At 43.3% G+C, this 23,144-nt stretch overlaps 1 protein-coding gene across 1 annotated transcript in view; it reads left to right on the plus strand.

Moving 5' to 3' along the window:
- The window catches only part of Fn1 (fibronectin 1), a 72,154-nt gene that overhangs the window by 26,299 nt on the left and 22,711 nt on the right, over window positions 1-23,144 (plus strand). The window contains 12 exon segments of the mRNA XM_028870030.2: window positions 599-871; window positions 2,456-2,722; window positions 7,451-7,545; window positions 8,812-8,980; window positions 9,718-9,804; window positions 13,443-13,634; window positions 14,937-15,209; window positions 16,361-16,543; window positions 18,220-18,309; window positions 21,143-21,208; window positions 21,211-21,411; window positions 22,653-22,769. Of these exon segments, the coding sequence (XP_028725863.1) occupies window positions 599-871; window positions 2,456-2,722; window positions 7,451-7,545; window positions 8,812-8,980; window positions 9,718-9,804; window positions 13,443-13,634; window positions 14,937-15,209; window positions 16,361-16,543; window positions 18,220-18,309; window positions 21,143-21,208; window positions 21,211-21,411; window positions 22,653-22,769 (2,013 nt within the window).

The raw sequence follows: 23,144 nt of genomic DNA on the forward strand, positions 1-23,144 counted from the left end.
ATTATTTTCATTGCCACTTCATAACTTACTTTGCCACTGTTATGAATCATAAACATATGTGTTTTCTCATGGTCTTTGGTGACCCCTGTGAAAGTGTTGTTTGACCCCAAGGGGGTCATGACCTACAGGTGGAGTACTGCTATTGTAAATGCCGAAATATCAACACTAGGAAGGAACTTATCAAAGACAACTATTAGGTTTTCTGGTTAAAAACTGGCAAGGTCTCATCTTATTTTTCCCAAGACACCCAAGAACTACTTAATCTGTTCTCTGAACAACCATCAAATGAGCCAACTAAACAAATACACCAGTTTTTCTGGAAGTATCTTAAAGTGAAGGCATTTTTATTTTGTGTATTTACTTCAACTTCTTGCTTTTATGCCTATCTGTGGATATTAAAGATTCCAACATCACCTAGACTAACCATGAATATCTACACACACACACACACAAAAATCTCATTTTTTGAGTAAGAGGGAAAACCCAGTATTGGCCAAGAATGGATGGGTCTAAGAAATGCCTCGATTATTCAGGGAGTGGACTTTTAGCCACAACCCTCAGTGGGAATTTGGAATGACACGTTTCTCTTGTCTGCTAGATAAAGTTCCCCCTCCGAAGGACCTACAGTTTGTGGAAGTGACGGATGTGAAAGTCACCATCATGTGGACCCCTCCTGATAGTGCGGTGACTGGCTACCGCGTGGATGTCCTCCCTGTCAACCTGCCCGGGGAACACGGACAGAGGCTGCCCGTCAGCAGGAATACCTTTGCCGAAATCACCGGGCTGACCCCTGGGGTCACTTACCAGTTCAACATCTTTGCCGTGAACCAGGGCAGGGAAAGCAAGCCTCTGACTGCGCAGCAGACCACCAGTATGTCCTCTTCCTGCCTGCCTGCCTGTCTGTCTGTCCTTTTGCCGAGCCTCCAGGCTCTACAGCCTCAGTTCTACCTGTGATACGCTACATGCTACTCACTCCCAAGTTCACGGCTTAGTGGTCATGAAACATCCAGCTGGAAGGAATGTTGAAGGCAGAATGAAACAAAGGTTCCAAGGATGCTAACTCTAACATGCATACCGCTTCCCACATGTGTACCACATCCAGCATGCACACCACTTCCAACATGCACACCGCTTCCCACATGTGTACCACACCCAGTGTGCACACCACATCCAGCATGCACAGCACTTCCCACACGTGTACCACATCCAGCATGCACACCACATCCAGCATGCACACTACTTCCAACATGCACAGCACTTGCAACACACCCAACATGCACACCACATCCAGCATGCACACCACACCCAACATGCACACCACATCCAGCATGCACACCACATCCAGCATGCACACCGCTTCTAACATGCACACTGCTTCCCACATGCAGACAGCTGGAATGTAGGAAGGAGAGCATTTAAGAGAGTCAGAAAAAGTTTCCTTTGCTAATGGAGACATGGAGGTGCAATTTCAGTGAGTCTCTGTCTTCCTTCCCTTCCTCTTCCTTCCCCTCCCTCCCTGTCTCTTTCTTTTATCATTGGTGCTGGGAATCAACAGCGCTCCACCACTGTTCCCAGCCCTTACATACATTTTCTTGTATGTGTAATGAGATATATCTATATCAAAGTTAAAGCATAGTCTCTTAACACATTTACAGTAGAATTTGAGACTAGCAGTTGCCAGGCAGGCAGGGGTGTGTGGCTCAGGAGATGGGAAGAAACTTCAGGTCCTTTTCAGCCCTGTGTCCAGGAAGTGACTGAAGTGTGTCTGAACTGCCTTTTGGATTCCAAAGCTCATGCTCTCATAGGACACACAACCGTTTGTTTTAAGTTCCCATGGGAAACCCAGTTAACATCCTCACAAAGGAAAGTGATGATCTGTGTGATTCCTTCTGGTCGTAGAAGTTCCCCACCGTCCCACCATGAGACTGGGGTCCTGCATATCTGTTTTAGTTGTTGCAGTCAGGTCCCTGTGAAAGATCTTTTCTTCCCCCTGTGGAGGACTAGTCAGTCTACACGTACGTTAATTAGCGTATTGCCTGCAGCATGGACCAAGCTGTCCTTGCCCTGAGCTTGTTCCTCCCTTAACCTTTCTGGACCAAAGCAAATTGCAAAGTGTTTGTTTTGCTTTAAAAAAAAAAAAAATACTGTCACTACAGTGTAACTATAATTTCCAAGGGTGGTGGTGGGTTAATCTTGCTGAGAAAATTAGCCTTTCTAAAGATGATGGGCCAGTGAAAAAGGTCAGTGAATTCTCATAACTGACAGAGTTTTGGCAAAATTCTACACTACCCTCAGTCCCCTAGAACCTCAGTTTCCAGGGATGTGGCTCTCTAGTTTCAACCTTGAGGAGTGAAATCTTGGAATATTTAATCAAGCTGAAGACTCTCAGCATGGTAATTATTGACCTAAACATTTCTTGACATATGTCATCTTGTTTTTTGTTTTTTTTCCCCAGAACTTGATGCCCCCACTAACCTTCAGTTTGTCAACGAAAGTGACAGAACGGTTCTGGTGACCTGGACCCCACCTCGGGCCCGGATAGCAGGCTACCGACTGACAGTGGGCTTGACTCGGGGAGGCCAGCCCAAGCAGTACAACGTGGGACCCTCAGCCTCCAAGTATCCCCTGAGAAATCTGCAGCCTGGGTCTGAGTACACTGTGACCCTGGTGGCCGTGAAAGGCAACCAGCAGAGCCCCAAAGCCACCGGAGTCTTTACTACCCGTAAGCTGAAATTCAAAAGCCTTTCCTTAGGGAAGCTACGCGTTCTTAACAATGCTGGGTTTTTTTTCTGTCCTTCTACGCTTTGAAAGTTCATTTAAAAACCATAGTGCGTCATTTATAGCTGTGCCCCTGAAAGTGTGCTGTGGACTGGCTGGCGGTCTGGGAATATTTGTTACTGGTCTGCTATAAGATATAGTGCCTCGCCAGAATGGGTATCACAGCACATGGCCTTTGCTTGGGCTGATAAATGTTTGGAAGCAAGATTTCCTTGCTGAAGGAAGCAGTGTGTGGCTTTGCAGGTATTTCCAAGTTCCTTCTGTCTTCCTGGACTAATAACACTGTGAGTCAGGAGGGCTTGGGAGATGGCTCAGTGGATAAAGTCCGTGCTGGTTACACATGAGGACCTGAGTTCGGTTCCCCAGCACGGACATAAAAAGCCAGGTACAGTAGTGCATACTTGTAACCCCAGCATTGGGAGACAGAGACAAGAGGATCTGGAGAGGCGGGACAGCCAGTCTTGCTAGTCAGTAACTCTAGGTTCTCAAAAACTAAATGACAGAGGCTGTGTGTGCTGGTGCGCGCCTTTTATCCCAGCACTCAGGAGGCAAAGGCAGGTGGATCTCTGTACACCAACCTGATGTACATAGCAAGTTCCAGAACATCAGGACTACATAGGAGACCCTGTCTCAAAAAAATATAAATATACATACATACATACATGCATGCATCTATAGGTATACACACACATTTATTTATTTATTTATTTATTTATTTATTTATTTATTTATTTATTTACTTATTTATATATGGTGGAGACTGATAGAGGAAGTTCCTTGATGCTGACCTCTGTCTTCCTCACAGACTAAGTGGACATGTAGAGCACACACATACACACACACACACACGTATATACACAAAGAAGAAAATATTGACTAAATGCTAACAGACAGAGTGTAGTCAGTATCTAATATAACCAGCATTAAATTATCACATTACTCTGGACATCAAAACCAAAACCACCCCGGACACCAGCAAACAGACTGAGAGGTTAAGCCAGTGACTTCTTTGAGAGCCTGGACTGCTTCAGGCTCTGATACCTCACAGAGCTGAGAACTGGTTTCCTCTTCTCTGAACTGTAAATTCCTCGGAGAGGAAAAAAATACAAGAATTTCTGGCCATGGCCAATCCTTTTACTCAACATTTTAGAGGAATGGCCTTAAAGCTCTTATTTAGCTACATCCCAATAAAGGTGTGTATCCCCAAGCTCTTTCTCTACTAAGTGTGCTCCATTTACATGACAAAGAATTATGAGGCTGTTTCTTGCTGAGTACTTATTTGTTGTTTTCAGCCTGACATCTTGAATTATGGAAGCACCTACCACAAGCATGCTTTCAGCAGTTATTGCTGTGTGCCCCTGGTTCTCCGGCTTTCCGGGAGCTTTCAACAAGTCTTCCTTTGTTGATTTTAAAATATGGATTCACACAAGCGTTAAAATGTAATCTAAGCCAGGTGGGGTGGTGCATGCCTTTAACCCCAGCACTCAGTAGGTGGATGCAGGTGGATCTCTGTGAGTTCAAGGCCAGTCTGGTCTACATTAGGGAGATCCTGAGCAGCCAAGGATATGTAGAGAGACCCTGTCTCAAAAAAAAAAAAAAAAAAAGAAGAAGAAGAAAAATTATATATATAACAATAATCTAGAAAACTTTAGTTTGTAAATTACTCTGGAATTTCTCAAAGAAGATTCTCTGTCAGCTGTCCCCCCTGGGGATCTATAATTTACCACAAACTTACTTGCCTGTATATTTGGTGTGAGATTAAACAACAAGGCTCTTTCCCATGAATTTGCTAATCACAGGCAAATGAAGTCTGCTTTTAGTTTGCAAGAGAATTCATTTTAAATTTTTGCTATTCTATGTTGCCTGGTTTTGAGATAGCCTAAGATCCACTCTCATGGAGTTAATGTCTGTTTTTTCTTGCAAATACCCATTTTTTTTTTTAAATTGATGTCCTTCAAGTGAATCAGCTTGGAGGTTTCAATGCACATAGCCTCTTACTAGGTGACTTCTGGGAGTAATAGTAAAATTTGAATTAGCTGAAGATTAATTAACATACTTTATTGTACATTGGTGTACTTTCCCAAAACGTTTGAGTAGATGAGTAATTGAAGGATAAATTGTTTAAAATAAATAAATAAAATAAAAACAGCTCACCGAGGCTCAGACTTAAATAAACCAATGTAAGCAAGGGGTAACACAAGTCCATCTGAACCTCAAATAGTCTCTGACTGTAGACATCAGCAGGGCCTATGAACTTTAATTTCGGGAGCTTTAGTAAATCTGGATTTTGGAAACAGCTTTTCTGAGTTTCCTATCTGATGTTAAATTCTTAAAGAGCAATCATGAGAAAAGTAGGAAGAATAAGCTATTTCTGGGGGCAATAATTCAGCCTTCTCCTGTATGGAGGGCATATTTTTATCTCTCCACAGTCAGATTGTTCCTCACCTAACAGCCCCTGCCAGAACCCATAATTCATACTTACAGGCCCATCCTTTGTCTGACATCAGTCTGTGGCTTTGTGGTTTGGTGATTTTCCTGTGATCGTCGGCCTAGGCAAGAGAGTATCTTCTCGAGACGGGGAAGATTTTGCTGCCTGGCTCTAGCAATAGAAAAATACCTTGTCCAGGTGAAAGAAATGGACTGTTCAGAATTGGTTTTGTTTGCTTGCTTTGGTCCACCCCCCACCCCCACCCCCAGACAGGGTTTCTCTGTGTAGCCCTGGCTGTTCTGGAACTTGCTCTGTAGACCAGGCTGGCCACGAACTCTGAGATCTGTGTGCCTCTGCTTCCCGAGTGCTGGGGAAGGATTATTCATTCAGAATTGTTTCTGGTGGGCAGTTAAAAATGGTCACCCAAGACTGGCTCAGGCGTTTAAAGTTGGCGACAGGCGAGCAGTGTATGATTGCAGGTCACCAACCCGAATTCCTTCAAATGCCATCAAAGTAACATTCTTGTGAAACCACCTCCTAACACAGCAGGTAGTCAGTCAGTACAAGGCTTCAGTTCACCCACTACAGCAGTCTCTCCAAAAGTCGGTGCATACATTTTAAAACAAAAATTAAAAGTGAGACAATACATCCAAACTGAGAAGATAAAAATGGAAGAATTGTAATATTGGACCTGAATTCTCATGTCGTATAAAAAAAAATGTGGAGCTGGGTAGAGTGAAAGATGAAAACATTTTCTTCCTTGTCTGGGGCTGGGGATGGAGTGTGGTTGGAAGGGCACTTGCTCTCCTGGGTTTGATCTCCAGCATTTACATACACTGTGTCATGGCGGTGCACACCTGGATTACAGGAAGTGGGGGAGGAGGTCAGGCTAGCCTGAGCTACCCGAGACCCTGACTAAACAAAGAAGGGAGAGAAAGAAACAAACAAGAAATTAATCCTCGTTTGTATGACTGGAGGGTAACTAGCCATTCATAATTTATGTAAATGCATTCTGTGGAGTTTATTCCAATAGGAAAAGAATTTGCCTGGAAAACAGAAGAAAGTGAACGGGGCTATTAAAATACTTAACAAACACCTTTGAATTTAACAACTCATACCTCGGTTTCTGGAGCCTTGCTATTCTATATTTATAATCAAACCTACAAGGTGGTTGAGAATGTTCATCTTAATTCTGTGTACATACTTCTCTTTTACATTTTCATTTTTTTAAAAAAAAAATTAACGGCAGTGGTTGGCAGACGCCTTTAGTCCTAGCACTCAGGAGGCAGAGCCAGGCAGATCTCTGTGAGTTTGAGGCCAGCCTGGTCTACAGAGTGAGATCCAGGACAGCCAGAGCTACACTGAGAAACAGAAAATAAAATGATGCATATGTGTGGGCTGGCGATGGGTATATGCGTGGGTGCTGGAAACTGAACGTGGGTCCTCTGTAAGAGCAGTATTTGATCTTAACTGCTGAACCTTGTCTCTGGCCCTTACATTTTTTTAAAAAAAATCAGTATTTTCACTAAAAAAAATTGATGGTGTTGTCAGGAGACTAAGAGAATACGAAGCATACTTCCGTTGTTATTCCTGCTTCTGGTGTTAGGTCCCAAATGTCTGTAGCATTATTATTCTGAATGATCCATCACATGCTTGAGGGATGGATCTTTAGAACTTGTAGCGCGTCTTAAGAGTGTCAGAACCTCTATTGCGTCGAAAAGTAATTTTCCACTGTTGTGAAATAATTCGGCATGAAGCCACTTGGAGATTACTCCTGTAGGTTCGCCTTCGTTCATAAGGATACAGAAACAGCAAGACTACTAGTTTGCAGTGAGCAGTTGTGTATTTTTAAAGGGATTCTGATTTGATATGATATGTTATGATGAAATGATAACAGGTCATAAAAACCAAGAAATGGAAAGGGACTTACTTTGAGGGACACCTGGCCGCTTGTTTTACTCACGTTTGAGTGACGGGTCTTTGCCAGGAATTCAGGCCCCAGCCTAATGTTGGACCTGGAGACTCACCATACTGTTGTCATCAGGTCCCGGTGACTTGGTGTTGACGTTACTGATTATGAAGCATCGATGTTCGGCTTCTCAATCGATGAAGGAGCTCAGGCTTCATTTTGTCTTGCGTGCTGGGTAGACCAAAGTTCTGGTGAAAATGCTTGTGCGTCTGCAGTCCTGGTCAGTCAGTACCTCCAAGCCTAAGGTTTTGAGCGTCATGTTGGTTACTTTACAGTGCAGCCTATGCGGTCCATTCCACCCTACAACACCGAGGTGACAGAGACGACCATTGTCATCACCTGGACCCCCGTTCCAAGGATTGGCTTCAAGGTGAGGCGAACATGTTACCTCTCACGGTAGAGCCCAGAAGTACCTTTCCATTTCTGCCTATGGGAAAAACAGCCGCACTCTAGAGACGTGGGTTTTGTTAAAGCCCTATGGTCGTACTCCAGGGCCTTGTGAGAGAGAGCAAGGCTTTGCCTGCACTGCGGATTTTTTTTTTTTTAATTATTATTTTTTCCTCTTTTGCAGAGGAAGAAAGAAAGCCATTAACATGAGACTATAGTGCTTGTTGTTTTGTTTTGATTTCTGTCCATCCCCCCGGGGAACCCCATTTTAAAAATAAAAGTATAGGAGAACTTCATTTGATGGGTTGGTTGCTCTAAATGGGTGTCAAGAAGCTTACGGGAACCAATTTGGGGAGACCAATTAAACTTAGAGTCACTTCAAAATCACATTTTTATCCAATCAGTTTCCTCTCAACTTGTTCAAAGCCCTGTGGGTGAATTTCTTAATAGGAGTTAAAATTGAGGTCTTCGCTTTAGATTTCTGGAGTCATGTTCTTTCAAGTAATGATACCAGGGAAATGATGAATACAAATGAATATCTTTTAAAGAATCCATCCTTTGGCATTCAAAGGATGAAAAAAGAAATGTTTATTATGCCTGGAAATCAAAGCCTGATAGTTTAAAAGGAAGGGAAAAAAAAAATAGATCGAAGGTCACTTCATTTTTTTAGTATGCAAATAGCCACATTGATGGCCATGTTACTCAAATACAGGAGCTCCTTAGGAAGACCGCCAATGCACCTTTTTAGTTTCCCTTAATAATGTCATTCAGAGTTGTAGAAGCCGCAGAGAATATGATGAATTTCTCTTGAGTTGAATACTGTTTGATAGTATTACCTAGGCTTTTGAAGTTATGAACACACTTCTTCATGGGAATGTGTTTTTCATTTCCAAGTGTCAGAGTAGCTGGTAATAACTAAAAAGTTAACTGTATGTGAGTAACTCATTAAAGGCAGAGCCTAGGGGATTTCTTCCCTGTGTACTGCTGGTAGGTACCAGAAGGGTCTTCGTCACACAGCTGTAATGACATTTCTCTGGAACTTTCTATCATAAATGTCCCTGGTGCCCAAGGAAGACACTCTCCAGTTAATTGCAAAATAACTAAAGTGAGTCCCCCAACTTGTTACCCATCCAATAAAAAGCACAGTGTGGATTTTTCAAGGAGGTCTCATGGTGTTAGTGTACCTGCAAGCTCTTGGGAGCTCGGTGACGTTCATCCTTCACACTGATTTTGCTTTCCCTCCATCCAGCTGGGTGTACGACCAAGCGAGGGAGGCGAAGCACCCCGAGAAGTCACTTCGGAATCGGGGAGCATCGTTGTGTCTGGCTTGACTCCGGGCGTAGAATACACTTACACGATCCAAGTCCTGAGAGATGGCCAGGAGAGGGATGCTCCGATTGTCAACAGGGTGGTGACGCGTAAGAAGACCTTTCCTCCTCCTTCTAACTTTTAAACTGTTTAAAAGGACTACCAAAGCCAGGTGTGGTAGTGCATGCCTTCAGTCCTAGTGCTTGGAAGGTGAAGAAGGAGGATCGGGAGTTCAAGGCCAGCCTCACCTGCACCAAAAGCTGGAGGCCAAAGAGCTGGTTGTCATAATACACACCTGTAATCCCAGCAATGTAGGAGGCAGAAAGAGGCAGACAGCGGAGGGTGTGAGGCTAGCCTGGTCTGCAGAGCGAGCTCTAGGCCAACCAGGGTTGCACAGTGAGAACCTGTCTCAAAAAAAGGCAGCAGATTCCTCTAATTCTTCTGATACCGGAGTCACAGCTTGCTTATGAGAACAGAAGAAGGAGAAGAGTCCACTCCCTAGCTACATCATTAGAGTCTTCAGAATTTGATGTCACCAGCTTAGCTGGTGCCATGCGGTCTCCACAGCGTTGGCACTGGAAATGTTCCTTCCATGTCAAAAGTCTTCCAGACAGGCAAGATGAAGCAATTTCAGTAGTGGTACAATAGCATTGATCTTAAAAAAAACAATCCTCTATCAGGGTCACTGTCACTGTGTTTTTTATAGTATACTTTCTCTATTTTTACTGATCGTGGAGGGAAGGGATAAAGGAGAGAGGGAAAAAAGAGAAAGAGGCAGTAAAGGAAACATTTCACAAGCCAAATGTTTCGTGCTCGCTTTAACTCTTCACTTTTCTTCTCTCTGTAGCACTGTCCCCACCAACGAACCTGCACCTGGAGGCAAACCCTGACACTGGAGTCCTCACTGTCTCCTGGGAGAGGAGCACCACCCCAGGTGAGCGCAGGGGGGATCTGAGGGCACTGTACACCAGCTCTCCAAGACGGATTCCATTCGGAAACCAACGACTCAGCTCTCTCTCCACCCGTGATGCGGTGGTATAAGAGAGCTCAGGACACACACAGGGTGCTCACTACACGTAAACATGTCCGCATAGTTTCTCAAGTCACGGGCATGCGAGCCATCAAGTGTGAGGCTGTGGGGGAAAAGACAAATGGAACCAAGATTTTGTTCAGTATGTTAAAAAAAAATTCCCAAACAGGTTGGAGGGATGCTCTTCCAGAGGACCTGGGTTCAATTCCCATCACGCACACGGCAGGCAGCTCCCAACTGTCTGCGACTCCAGTTCCAGGGGACCTGACACCCACACACAGACACACACGCAGGCAAGACACTAATGCACATAAAATAAATAATTAAAAAAGAACCTGAACAAATGGCTAAAACCATAGCACATCATTTCTCTGGTGTGAGTTACTATAAATTTTTTTTTTTTTAAGATTTATTTATTTATTATGTACACAGCATGTATGTCTGCAGGCCAGAAGAGGGCACCAGATCTCATTACAGATGGTTGTGAGCCACCATGTGGTTGCTGGGATTTGAACTCGGGACCTCTGGAATAACAGTCAGTGCTCTTAACCTCTGATCTGAGCCATCTCTCCAGCCCTACCGTAAAACTTAAATAGACTCTTCATTGGAGTTTGATAAATCTGTTGGTATCTGGCTGAGGCTGGCTCCAGGATTCGCAGTGATTCTGAAATCTGCAGCTGCTCACTCAGCCCATTACATAAGATGGTGATGTTCTCGCTTCTAACCTACACATTGCGCACGAACTTCACATCGTCTAGACTGCTTATAGCCTAATATGCATCCCGTGCTGTGGAGGTAGCTGTCCTACTGGGTTATTTCGGGGACAATAACAAGACACTGTATACACAGTACAGACTCAGATTGTTTTCAAATGTTTTTTTTTTTTTTTTTTTTTTAATCCATGCCAGTTCCGTACACAGATGTATAACTTATGGCTAGGTGATGAACTGCGCTCTACACAATGTAAGCGAGGCAGGGCTGGAGAGAGGGCTTGAGTGTGTAATAGGGTTTGCTGTACGAGCATGAGGTCGTGACTTCAGCCCCAGCACCTACACAAAGAGCTGGACGTGGCTGCACGGACACCTATAACCCTGTTCTGGAGGAGGGAGAGAAGCAAGAGAATATTGGGGTTTGCTGACTGCCAGCCTAAGTCAGCCAGCTCCAAGTCCAGTGAGAGACCCTGACTCAAGGGAATAAAATGGAGCGTGAGAGCAAATGAAGCTGTAAACATGTTCACACACGCTAAAATGTATTGGGGGCTGGTAAGATGGTTCAGTGGGTAAAGGCTCCTGTTGCCAAGTCTTCCATTGTGTGAGTTTTGATCCCCAGGACTCGCATAATAGAAGGAAGGAACTGAGTCTTGAAAGCTGTCTTGTGACATCCACAGGCAGATCATGGCACATGTGCATTTGTACATTTGCACACTCAACAAATAAATGTAATAATTTAAAAATAAATGTAATAATTTATGTACACGCCAGTGCACATGCACACACAAAGTAAATAATTGTAATAAAAATAAACAGAATTAATAGTAATAAAAAGGATTTATAAAATCATTAGATACAACTATTCAAGGAGCATAATGCACTAGAAGAATATTAACTTAGATATAATTCTATGATTAAATAATGAGCATGGGGGAGACTGTTGCTGAGACAACATGATACTCATTATTGAGAACATTCTAAGTTGAAGCAAACTGATTGGAGCTATACTTAATCAGAGAAATGTATTTGGTTTATTATTTAACTGTTTTTAATTTTACTGGTATTGGTAATATTTTTATAAAAGTGAAACTGTTATACCAACCCTAGGGCTGAGGCAGGAGGATTAACCAAGGCCAGCCTGGTATACATAGTGAGTCTTAATGCTAGACCAGGCCACAGTGCAGGCCCTGTCTCAACAAAATCAAGACAAAACTGTATCTATGTGTGTACACACACACACACACACACACACACACACACACACACACACACACATGCATGTGTACATGTAATTTTAAAGTGCCTTTGTATGATGTATGCATGTCCACATGCATATTCATCTGTGTAAGTTCAGCTGGGCACTGTATGTGTATGAAGGTCATAGGATGACCTTCAGTGTACATGACTGCCTTCCATCTTGAGATGGGGGAGTAGAGGAGGAGGCTGGTGGCTTCTGAGGATTCTCCTGTCTCATTTCCCAGCTCTCTACAGCAGCATGGGGATTACAGACACATGCTATGGTGTCTAGCTTTATATGGATCCTGGGGATGTGAACTTCAGGTCCTCATGATGGCATGGCAAACACCTAACCCACTGGGACAATTTTTTAAGTCTGCAATTTGTAGAAATAATTTCTTACACAGCCTTAGCCTTGTTGGGTATATGTGTCAGGTGATTATCTATAAACATGTGTGTTGACAGTCACACAAAAATAAAACTAGCTTAAAATGTTCCTTTAAATCTCACTTCAGAATGGACTGAATGTCACATGAAGTTTCTGTCTCAACGTGTTGTATAATGTGACAGTTAACACCGTTACCAGATAAGTTACTCAGGTTGGCAATGTGAAGCTGACAAGTCCCTTGCTTCTTGGCAGCTGGGTAATTAATCTCTGGTCTCAATGGCTTGCCCATTCAGATGGTCAGTAGCAAAGGAAATGACCTGAATGTTATTGATCTCCCGTCCCATGGGGCTTCCTAGCACATACCGCTTTAATGTTTACCTTTTCCCCACCGACAGAATATACCTGTGTTTCCTGTCCTTATGAGTCAACATTGTGATGTTTTCTCCCAACCTGCACCTGCAGAGCTCTGGCCACATCCGCTAGATGTATTCTTGTCTCCTTCTCTTCAGCACTTCACTGCCCCATTTTCATAATTCTAAAGTCTTCTGTGATTAATACTCCTTTTCAAGGATGAGCATCTGTACTTACATTTTCCACCCTCCACCCCCCACCCCACCCCCGCTACCCCAATTCTCTTCCTGAAAGTCCCATCCATAGATCCAAACCTTTATACTCCTTGGAGAATGTTTTTAGGTGGAAATGGATCAAAAAAAGAATATTCCTTAGCTTTCCTTCAGGTCACCCATTAAGGAAAAGCAGAATGGCGTGTGGAAAGGAGGCTGGAATTTGGAGACAGGAAAGTCTCGGCTCATCACTTCTCTTTCTGAGATTGCCTTATCTTTGTTAAGGGTCTCATAGTTTTATTTTGTAATAACAACATTTGTACGCATGTAAGATCATCCAGTGGATATGACGTACAATGATCAAGCTTAGCCTTTCCATCTCAAACATTCATTTCTATGTGCTGGAGAGACCCTCAGACTTGTCTGGTTATTTTCAAATGCACCCTAAATTGCTGTGGACTAGTCTTCACTCTGCAGAGTTGGAGAAGATTAAAACTAATTCCCCCTTTCTGACTGTTGGTGCAAGTCACTGGCCTGTCGCTTTCCCCCACCTCTTCCTCTATGGGTCCATCACTGGTGTGTCGCTTAATATACCCTGGTTCATAAAAGTTCTGTATGGTAACTTCCTCTCCCCATTCACTCCAGATATCACTGGCTACAGAATAACCACGACCCCCACAAACGGGCAGCAGGGGAGCTCTCTGGAAGAAGTGGTCCATGCCGACCAGAGCTCCTGCACTTTCGATAACCTGAATCCTGGCCTGGAATACAATGTCAGTGTTTACACTGTCAAAGATGACAAGGAAAGTGCCCCTGTCTCTGACACCATCATCCCAGGTAATAGAAAAATAAGCTGTTACCCTCAGAGTGGCAGTTTCCGTAGCAGTGGGAATTAGCATCTTAATCCCAGAGAGCGGAGAGTGGCAGACGGAATTGGGATTTAATGCCAGCCCCCCCAGTGTGCTCTCCAAAACCACGAAGCCAAAGCAAATGTTTGGACGAAGGCTTTGCTGTTGCCTCTGCTTCACTGTCTGTGCTTCCCCGGGATGCTGTTTGTTGTTGCCATGGGTATGTGACGGGCTCAGCCACGGCCTTAACGCTCTACTGTGTGCTCACGTGGAAAGATGACTAAACAGTGTCGTGTGTCTGTACCCGGTGCCGACAGGCTGAAAGTAATGTGGTAAATGCATCCCATTGGGACGTTTGTGCCCGATTTGACAATCCAGATCCACCTCCAACAGTTACCAAAGACAACAGTTTTTGTCTCCCTGTGTGAGCACTGCAATACACTTGGATGGCAATCCAGTTCTTCACCTTGCAGCTTCAAGTCCTTTTTAAAATTGGAGGTGGGGTAAGAAAGGAAGGGAGAAGTAAAGGCCAGGCTATAGCTCTTTCTTCCTTCTGAACTGAAAAACCCCACCACAAAGGCCTATCTAGGGATAGGTTCATTGTTTGCCCCAAGTCTTTGGTGGAGTAAAAGCACTGGGCAGACTCTGTTCCCCTCTGCAGTATTTTGGTATGCATTTATGACTACTAATTAAATTATAGGAATTAAAATATTGGCAGTGGCATGGGCTCAGGGCTGCCTGGCCTTGGGCTGACTGTGCCTTTGAGTGGCACATTCAGAATATAACGTTAATACGATGGCCACGACACTGTCATGAGTTTTGAACATGGAAAACAAATCAATTAACCAGCCATTTTTTTTTAAAGTCTTATACTTAGTAAGATTTTATTTTCTTAATGAAGATTTTGGATTCCTTTCCCTCAACACTGCTGGTATCTCTTGCAGATATTATGCCTTAAGTTCTGAGAATGGTTTTAACATTGTAAATGTTTATTTATTTATTTATTTTTTTAAAGAACTTGAGAAGTTAAAACTGTACCATTCAGGGACATTTTCTAAATGCAAGAAAGTCTCTGAAAGAATGTGGTATATTAACCTGCCTTATTCTCCCAGGGAAGCAAATTATTCGCGATGCTTGGGAAGTCTTTTCAAATAATTTGGGACAAACTGCATATTACCATCATTGCTTTGCGATTCTGTCAGTTTTACTGCTGGTCACCTGATGTGTACACTGCTTTATTTTTTTTGCCTCTACCTTCCTTTTGCCTCTTCTCTGCTTTGTAACTCAATAGAGGTGCCCCAGCTCACTGACTTAAGCTTTGTTGACATAACCGATTCAACCATCGGCCTGCGGTGGACCCCGCTAAACTCATCCACCATTATTGGGTACCGCATCACAGTAGTTGCGGCAGGAGAAGGGATCCCTATTTTTGAAGATTTTGTGGACTCCTCAGTAGGATACTACACAGTGACGGGGCTGGAACCCGGCATTGACTATGACATCAGCGTTATCACTCTCATTAATGGCGGAGAGAGCGCCCCTACCACACTGACACAGCAAACGGGTGAATCTTGAAATCTTCTGTGTTTGAGACATGGATGGTGTTGCATGCTGCTCAGTCACTCTGGTTAAACCTGGATGTTTCCAAGGAGAAGCCAGATTGGCCACAGAGATGAAGATAAGATGGGGTGCATTCAGGGATAAGGAATGCATGAACCTAATTGAAAACATATATAAGCAGCCCTTATGCACTTTCATTCAGATCACAAACAGATGTCAAGCTAGAGAAATCTAGATAGCTGATCTATGAAATACAAAGTAGATAAAATTTGCCGACCTTGAGTTGTTCGTTTGTTTCTTTAAGTACGAATACTAAGCTGAATGGTGAGCACTGGTTAATACTAAGACACACCTCCAAAGTGTGCCACTGTGTGCCTCCTCTTACCTTTTGATAAGCTCCCACACTCCTTTGTAGCTAGTAAAACATCCATCAAAAATTAGGGTGGACCGGAAGGGGGGGTTTTAGAGGTAGGAAGACACGAACCGGAGGGCCTCTTAGCTCGTGTGCTATGCCGGGTGGAGAGACTCCTCTTTAACCACAGTCTGGAGACCAGCATGCAACATCGGAAAGGTTCTCTGCCCTGCATGGTAAGGCACATGCTGAGAACCACTGCATGAGTCACCTCACTTGTAAGCAGCGGCCACTGAGTGGAATTATGGCGATGCGGTAGTTTGTAGAGACGTCACTGCGGGGCGGTGGAGGACCCCTTGTCTTTCTTTGTCTGTGTGCATGTGTTTCTTTGGAAAGTACTGCTATGTCTCTTTGCTGTGTGGCAACTTAAGCCTCTTCAGCCTGGGATAAGAATCTTTAGTGGTATTAATGCATTGAAATAATAAAAAAAAAAAAAAAAGAAAAGAAAACAACAACCACAACAAAAACCTATTTGAAAATAGGTTAAAATTGTTAATATTCTTTAAAATGCATGGATGATGGCAGAAAGGTTAAAGGGGCCTAACAGTATTCTGTATAGTATGTTTTTTTTTTTTAACAGTAGTGTATCATGATTTAGATTAGATTTGGAGTAGACTATTTGCATGATTTTTGACTGTTTTCTTTTGTGCATGAAATACTGGTTTTTACCTTTCCAGCGATCTCATTCGGTTTAACTTTAAAGTTGCACTGACTCGGTCTTCCTATATCTTATTTGAAATCAGCCGTCCCTCCTCCCACTGATCTGCGATTCACCAATATTGGTCCGGACACCATGCGCGTCACCTGGGCCCCACCTCCATCCATTGAGCTAACCAACCTCTTGGTGCGCTACTCACCCGTGAAAAACGAGGAGGATGTGGCCGAGCTGTCGATTTCGCCTTCAGACAATGCAGTGGTTCTAACAAGTAAGCTCCCAAAACATACACATTCCATACATGCTCGCCTGGAGCAAAACGGGCGGATTCTGCATTCTGGAGAAGGAGAGCTGTAACGGCGCGGCACACCATCCGGCCTTGCCAGGCGGCTCTGTAAATCTGTGGGAGATGTAATGTTTCTGCTGGTGTGAGGAACACTTGCTCTCTACAAATCACAGTGGAAAAAAATCAGCAGTGAAGTCCAAGACTTCAAACACATTCCACTACCACATAAATGCACAAAAATAAGTGAATAGCACATGACTTCTGTAACCAAGGAAAGAATAAGAAAGATGGCGTCTATGCATCTATTGTATTGTCCTTTGGTGTGATAGCACACTGCAGATGATCCTAGAAGACTGGTCACTTGGCCAGGGGAGGGAGTTAGATCAGGGTTTTATGTGGAAAGAGAGAGGGAGAAGTTTAGTTCATAATTCAGATAACATCTGTTGGCAGAATTTCCCAGAAGGTTGAGAGTTTAGAAAACAACTGACATTAAATAGACTTTTTGTTGTTTTTTTTTTGTTTTAATGTGCATTAGTGTTTTGCCATGGGCAGTTTCAGGTCCCCTGAAACTGGAGTTACAGACAGTTGTGAGCTGCCATGTGCGTGCTGGGAGTTGAGCCCGGGTCCTCTGGAAGAGCAGTCAGTGCTCTTAACTGCTGAACCATCTCTCCAGCCCCTAAAATAGACAAATTTAATAGAAATAGCCACTTCTCAGTTCCTACCATTTAGGAAGTGATACTTTGTATTAATGAAAGTATGAGGTTGCAACGTGATGCTGGGCTTCCAATACACATGTAAGATACAGTGTAAGGTTCCACATGAGAGGAAAGTACTTACATTTAGGTATACTCCTTAATAGTGGCCAGAAAACAGCTTTTCTTGTTCAGATGCGTCTCAGAAAGTGAAATACAAAAAGGCAGCCAGGCATGACTGACCCTGCTTTCTCACTGCGAGGGTCAGAGCATCCCGATGCTTGCTTGACTGTGACCACAGGGCCGAATCAGTCGTCGGGTACCACATTACCTAATGCACTAGACCCTGAATCACACGTTGGCTCCAGTTTAGCCTACCCTTGTCACGTGTTAATGGTGTACCTCACGAGTCCTAATGCTATATTGACGTTAAAGTAACTCTCTCCCGCTTCGAGAAGTCATTATTCCTATGTTTTAAAGATTGAGCAGCTTGGTACAGTGTAGTGAGTCCCGGGGTACTGGGTATGTTCGTTGTCTTGAATACAACATTGGCGGCTCCCCAAGGACACGTGTCCACTGTCGTCCAACTGTGCATTTAAATACATGCCACACTGTATAGCATGGGAGCTGCAGACCGCCTTGTTGGGTTGCTGTGATGGGGAGGGGGTAATGCACAGTCCCCCAAAACTGTCCGTCCGTTGCCCTTAGTAGATGCACTTTCACGCGATGGAAGAGGCTTTAGTGCGCCGTGTCTACACTTGACCGAATTGCATTTATGCGGACAGGGGCTTGAAGAGGTACAGGAGAAGGTGGCCCTTAACTACAGATTTTGCCAGGCACAGATGCTCACTTCGCTACGAGGAGGCTATGGGACTGCCTGCCTGGCTGTTTCATCAGATGGAGTAGTCCAGGGAGGGCTGTGGTTTCCCATGCTTTCGAGTCTAAAGCACGTCCTGCTTGCCTCTTTAGATCTCCTGCCTGGGACCGAATATTTAGTCAGTGTCTCCAGCGTCTACGAGCAGCATGAGAGCACCCCTCTTCGAGGAAGACAGAAAACGGGTGAGTCATGTTGGCGACATGCTTCTCAAGTAGCTCGCGCCTACCGGTCTTAAACAAGCAAAGTGATTTAGATTGGGTCCAAAAATACATCTCCACTTTCATGGTATTGGTACATTACTCAATTTTTTTTTTCGAGTTAGCATGAATGGGTTTCACTGTGGTATTTTCACACGATCTGTTGGTCCTCCTATTCCATTCCTCTCCCTGCGCCTCGTGGTCCCCTTCCTCCCTGCGGGAATGGACAGCCCCTTTCTGCTCTCACGTCACCTTGTCCCATGTCACCTGTATTCTATGACCCCTTTCCACCCTTCCCTAAGAAGGCGTCCTTTCCTCTCTCCCCACACACTCTTTTCTAGTTTCATGACCTGTGCTCTGCACACATGTGTATATATACATAGATGAAAACTAAATCCACATAACAGAGAGCATGTCACTTGTCTTTCTAAGACTGGATTACTTTGCTTAACATAATAATTTATAGTCCCATCCATTGCCCTGTAAATTTCATTTTTCATTATGGATGAATAATATTACATTGTGTATATGTATCACATTTTCTCTTCCGTCCTTCCTTCCTCTTCCCCTCCCTCCTTCTTTTCTTTTGTTTTTGTGGTTTTTTCAAGACAAGGTTTCTTTGAACCCTGGCTATCCTAGAACTAGGCTGGCCTCAAACTCAGAGATCCACCTGCCTTTGCCTCCCAACTGTTGGGATTAAAGGTACGAGCCACCAATCCCCAGCTTTGTACCATATTTCCATTGTCTGTTCATCTCCTGATGAACAGCTAGGCTGACTGCATTCCCTGGCTCATGTGAGCATGGATGTGCACTGATCTCTGTGGTAGGATTTAGAGAGCTTTGAGTGTATGCCTAGCAGAGTCATAGCTTTTTGAGAAACTGCCCTACTGACTTCCATAGCGGCTGCACCAGTCCACATTCCCATCACCAGTGAAGAAGCAATCCTGTTTCTCTCCATCCCTGCAGCATGTGTTGTTGATTTGATCTTAGCCATTCTGACTGGGATGAGATGGAATCCCAGAGTAGTTTTACATTGCATTTCTCTGATAGTTAAGGACATTGCTTACTCTCTAAGATACTTATTTTGTCAATTTTTTTTTAAAATCACTGATCTTGAAAAGTAAGGCCTTACTTATATTTCAACAATGAATAATTACTAATTTAGCAATTCAATCCTTGTGGTCCTACTCTTTGCTTCTGAAGAGGACTGAAATTAGTTCAGAAACCTTGTCATTTCTCCTTAAAACAAAGCAAGAAAAGCATTTAAGAATAATACCATATCTCCTTGTAGATAGTTGGTAGACACAGCTTTGAGTAGATGTCACTGTCCACTGGCTGATCTGTCACCCATTGTTGTCTATATCTTTTTCTAAGTCAACAGGTTTAGTTTTCACTTGTCATGGGAAATTTACAAGGAAGAATTGAATCCAATAAGAAGTAGGTTCTTTCCTAAATGGGAGTTTTTATTTTAATTTTTCCATTAAAAAAATGCAACCTTTAATCTTAGCACTTGGGAGGCGTGGCAGGTGGATCTCTGAGTTCATGGCTCATCTGGTCAACACAGCAATTCCAGACCAGCCAAGGGCTATGTAATGAGACCCTGTCCCCAAACGAAGTACAGTTTCGTATTACAATTTGCTGCCGAATAGGAGTTAGGATATCACAGTTTGGTTTGAGTATATTTTTGATAGAATTAGTGAGTGTTATAACTCAAACAGAAATTAGCTAGCAATTCCAGAAAGCTCAAATGATTCTGGATGACATGAACACTACATTGTTAATTTTTAAAAAAAAAAAAAAACTATTATATTTTTGTGCTATGGCCAGAGTGCTTTGCCTAGCGTGAATGAGGACCTGAGTTCAATCACCAGTACTTTAAAACTAATTAATTAATTAATTAATTCCCAGTACTTTAAAATTAATTAATTAATTATTTAATAGCAACAAAGAAGTACTAATTTCTCACTTAAAAGGGATTATGTGTATTGTAATTTGTCTGGGGTGATGACTTTAAGCTTTACAGGGCTCGTATTTAGCATCATTGCTACTCTGTTGACCTATCAGTTCCATATGCAGCGCAGAGAACACTTTGAAAGCCAAATACAAGACTGTTCTGCTTTGAGAGATGCACTGACAGACATACACATCACATATAACATGCTTGAATGCTGTCCTGGTTGGGTTCCTATGGCTGTGATGAAACCCCATGACCAAAAGCAATTTGAGGAGGACAGGGCTTACTTGGCTTACACTTCCACAAAGTAGTCCATCACTGAAGGAGGTCAGGACAGGAACTCAAGCAGTGCTGGAACTTGGAGGCAGGAACTGATGACGCAGAAGCCGTGGAGGCGTACTGCTTACCGATTGGCTCCCTCTGGCTTGCTCAGCCTGCTTTCTCATAGAACCCAGGACCACCAGCCCAGGGATGGCTCCACCCACAATGGGATGGATGGTCCTTCCCTGTCGATCACTAATAAAGGAAAAGCACTGCTCTAATCTTACAGGCACATTTTCTCAATTGAGGTTCCTTCCTCTAAGATGATGTCAGCTTGTGTCGAGTTGACCTAAAGCTATCCAGTACAATGCCAAAGCCCTTGAAAATATCAGTGCATAATAAGTATGGTGTAGAAATCAACTATAATTAATTGGACATGTTGTTTCAATTACTTTGAAAAAGAAAAGATAAACGAGTGTGAGCTGATGTGGTCAACTCTCAGTACCATATAACAGGGCATGTTGCTTTCCTCCACATCTTCCTCTATGTCTAAGCTGGTGGATATTGTCTTTTGTTCCCTTCCTTGGGTGGGGAAAAAAACAGGTCTTGATTCCCCAACTGGTTTTGACTCTTCTGATATCACTGCCAACTCGTTCACCGTCCACTGGGTGGCCCCCGAGCCCCCATCACTGGCTACATAATTCGCCATCATGCCGAGCATTCTTCTGGAAGACCCAGGCAAGACCGAGTGCCTCCCTCTCGGAATTCTATCACACTCACCAACCTCAACCCTGGGACTGAGTATATTGTCAGCATTATCGCCGTCAATGGCAGAGAGGAGAGCGCCCCGTTGGTTGGCCAACAGTCGACAGGTAATTTTGCTGTTTGAATCTGCAAAGAAATTTCATTTGTATGGATTTTGTGCAGTTGGGTGTAGTCTGTGGCAAAGCTTCCTGGCATCTGAGTTGGCATCAACACTCAAAGGGAGGTGACGGAGCACAGAGCCAGGCATTGTGATCCCAGCACTGGGGAGGCAGAGGCAGGCAGACCTCCGAGTTGAAGATCAGCTTGGTCTACACAGTAAGTTCTAGACCAGCCAGAGCTACGCAATGAGAGAGACTCCATCTCAATAAAAAGGGGAAGAGGGCAGTGACAATGTGTGGCCAAAATATCTCCCTCTTAGAATATACAATTAAAAAGATAACTTTTTTTAACCCTGAGAAATTTTTACCTGATTCATTTATCTGAATTTTGGTGTTTTGGCTGGTCAGTTTTTTTGTAGTGTTTTGAGATTGTTTCATAACCCACATTGACCCAGAACTGGCTTTGTAGCCCAGGCTTATCTAAGATATTCTTGCCTCAACTCATGAGTGCTGGAGTTATAGGCACGAGCTACTACTCCCAGCTTGGATGTTTATTGGTTTTTAATAAAGTTTCGTTCAGAAACATATTATGGTCCCAGAGTTACTGTAAGTTATTGATTTTCAGTTGGGCTTGAGGCACAGATCTGTAATCCTAGATACTCAAGAGCAGGAAGATGGAGCGGTCAAGGCCCTTGTAGGCTGCTGTGAGCTCAGAGTTAGCTTGTGCACTTCAGTGAGACCTTGTCTCCAAATTAAAGTTTTTAAAAGAGGTGCTATGGCTGTGGTGTATCAGTAGAGTGCTTTGTCTGGCGGGAGTCCAGCCGTCCGTCATTCAGATGTCTATAGGTGTAGATTATTTATTTTCAGTGACAGTGATTGGGAGACCTGTTATCATGATATCTGTATCTTACCTGCCAATAGGACTGTGTGTGATCACTACTTCCAAATAGCGTATAGTTAAGAGCACATGGGCAAGTACCACTGTAGATTTTTATAACTTTTCTGTGATTTAAATGATTTACCAAAGAAAATGTTGAGGAAAGAGAATTCACAATTTTATCACAATTTTAACTGTCTCCTTAGCCCTTCCCTTGACTTCTTCATAGTTTTTAATTTTGCTAATTTAGTGTCTATATTTTTGTATGAAGGAGTGTAACAGTTACTAGAAAAAGAGCAAAGAATGATTCTGAGCTTTCTTTGGAAGTTATGGATGTGAAATTTTCCTGTGATTTTTTTTTTTTTTTTTCTAGTTTCTGACATCCCGAGGGATCTGGAAGTGATTGCCTCCACCCCGACCAGCCTGCTGATCAGCTGGGAACCTCCCGCTGTCTCGGTGCGCTATTACAGGATCACCTATGGAGAGACAGGTGTGTTCGTTAGATCAAGGTCCGGGTGGGGAACTTGGAAACCTGGCAGTGTGGTTTGGGGTTAAATGCAAGCAGGCCTATTTAAGGAAACCTCTTTTTCTTTTTTTCTGTCCAAAAATATATGGGAACTGTGTATAATTGATTGTCAAATGAAGTTTAAAAGTTGTTTATATGTTACAGCTACAGGTGGAAAGCAGAGCTGAGGGAAAAAAGCTTATTATTCACAAATATTATCATCAGTATTATATTTTCTTCTCTGTGTTCTCTAAAATTAACAAATATTCTGTTAACGCTTTTGAAAAGAATGCAATTTATTCAACTTAAGGTTGAGTGAGCCACATTCTTGCCTCCATTTTTAATTTAAAAAATTAATTA

Source organism: Peromyscus leucopus, chromosome 13 (assembly GCF_004664715.2).
Source record: "Peromyscus leucopus breed LL Stock chromosome 13, UCI_PerLeu_2.1, whole genome shotgun sequence".
NCBI lineage: Eukaryota > Metazoa > Chordata > Mammalia > Rodentia > Cricetidae > Peromyscus > Peromyscus leucopus.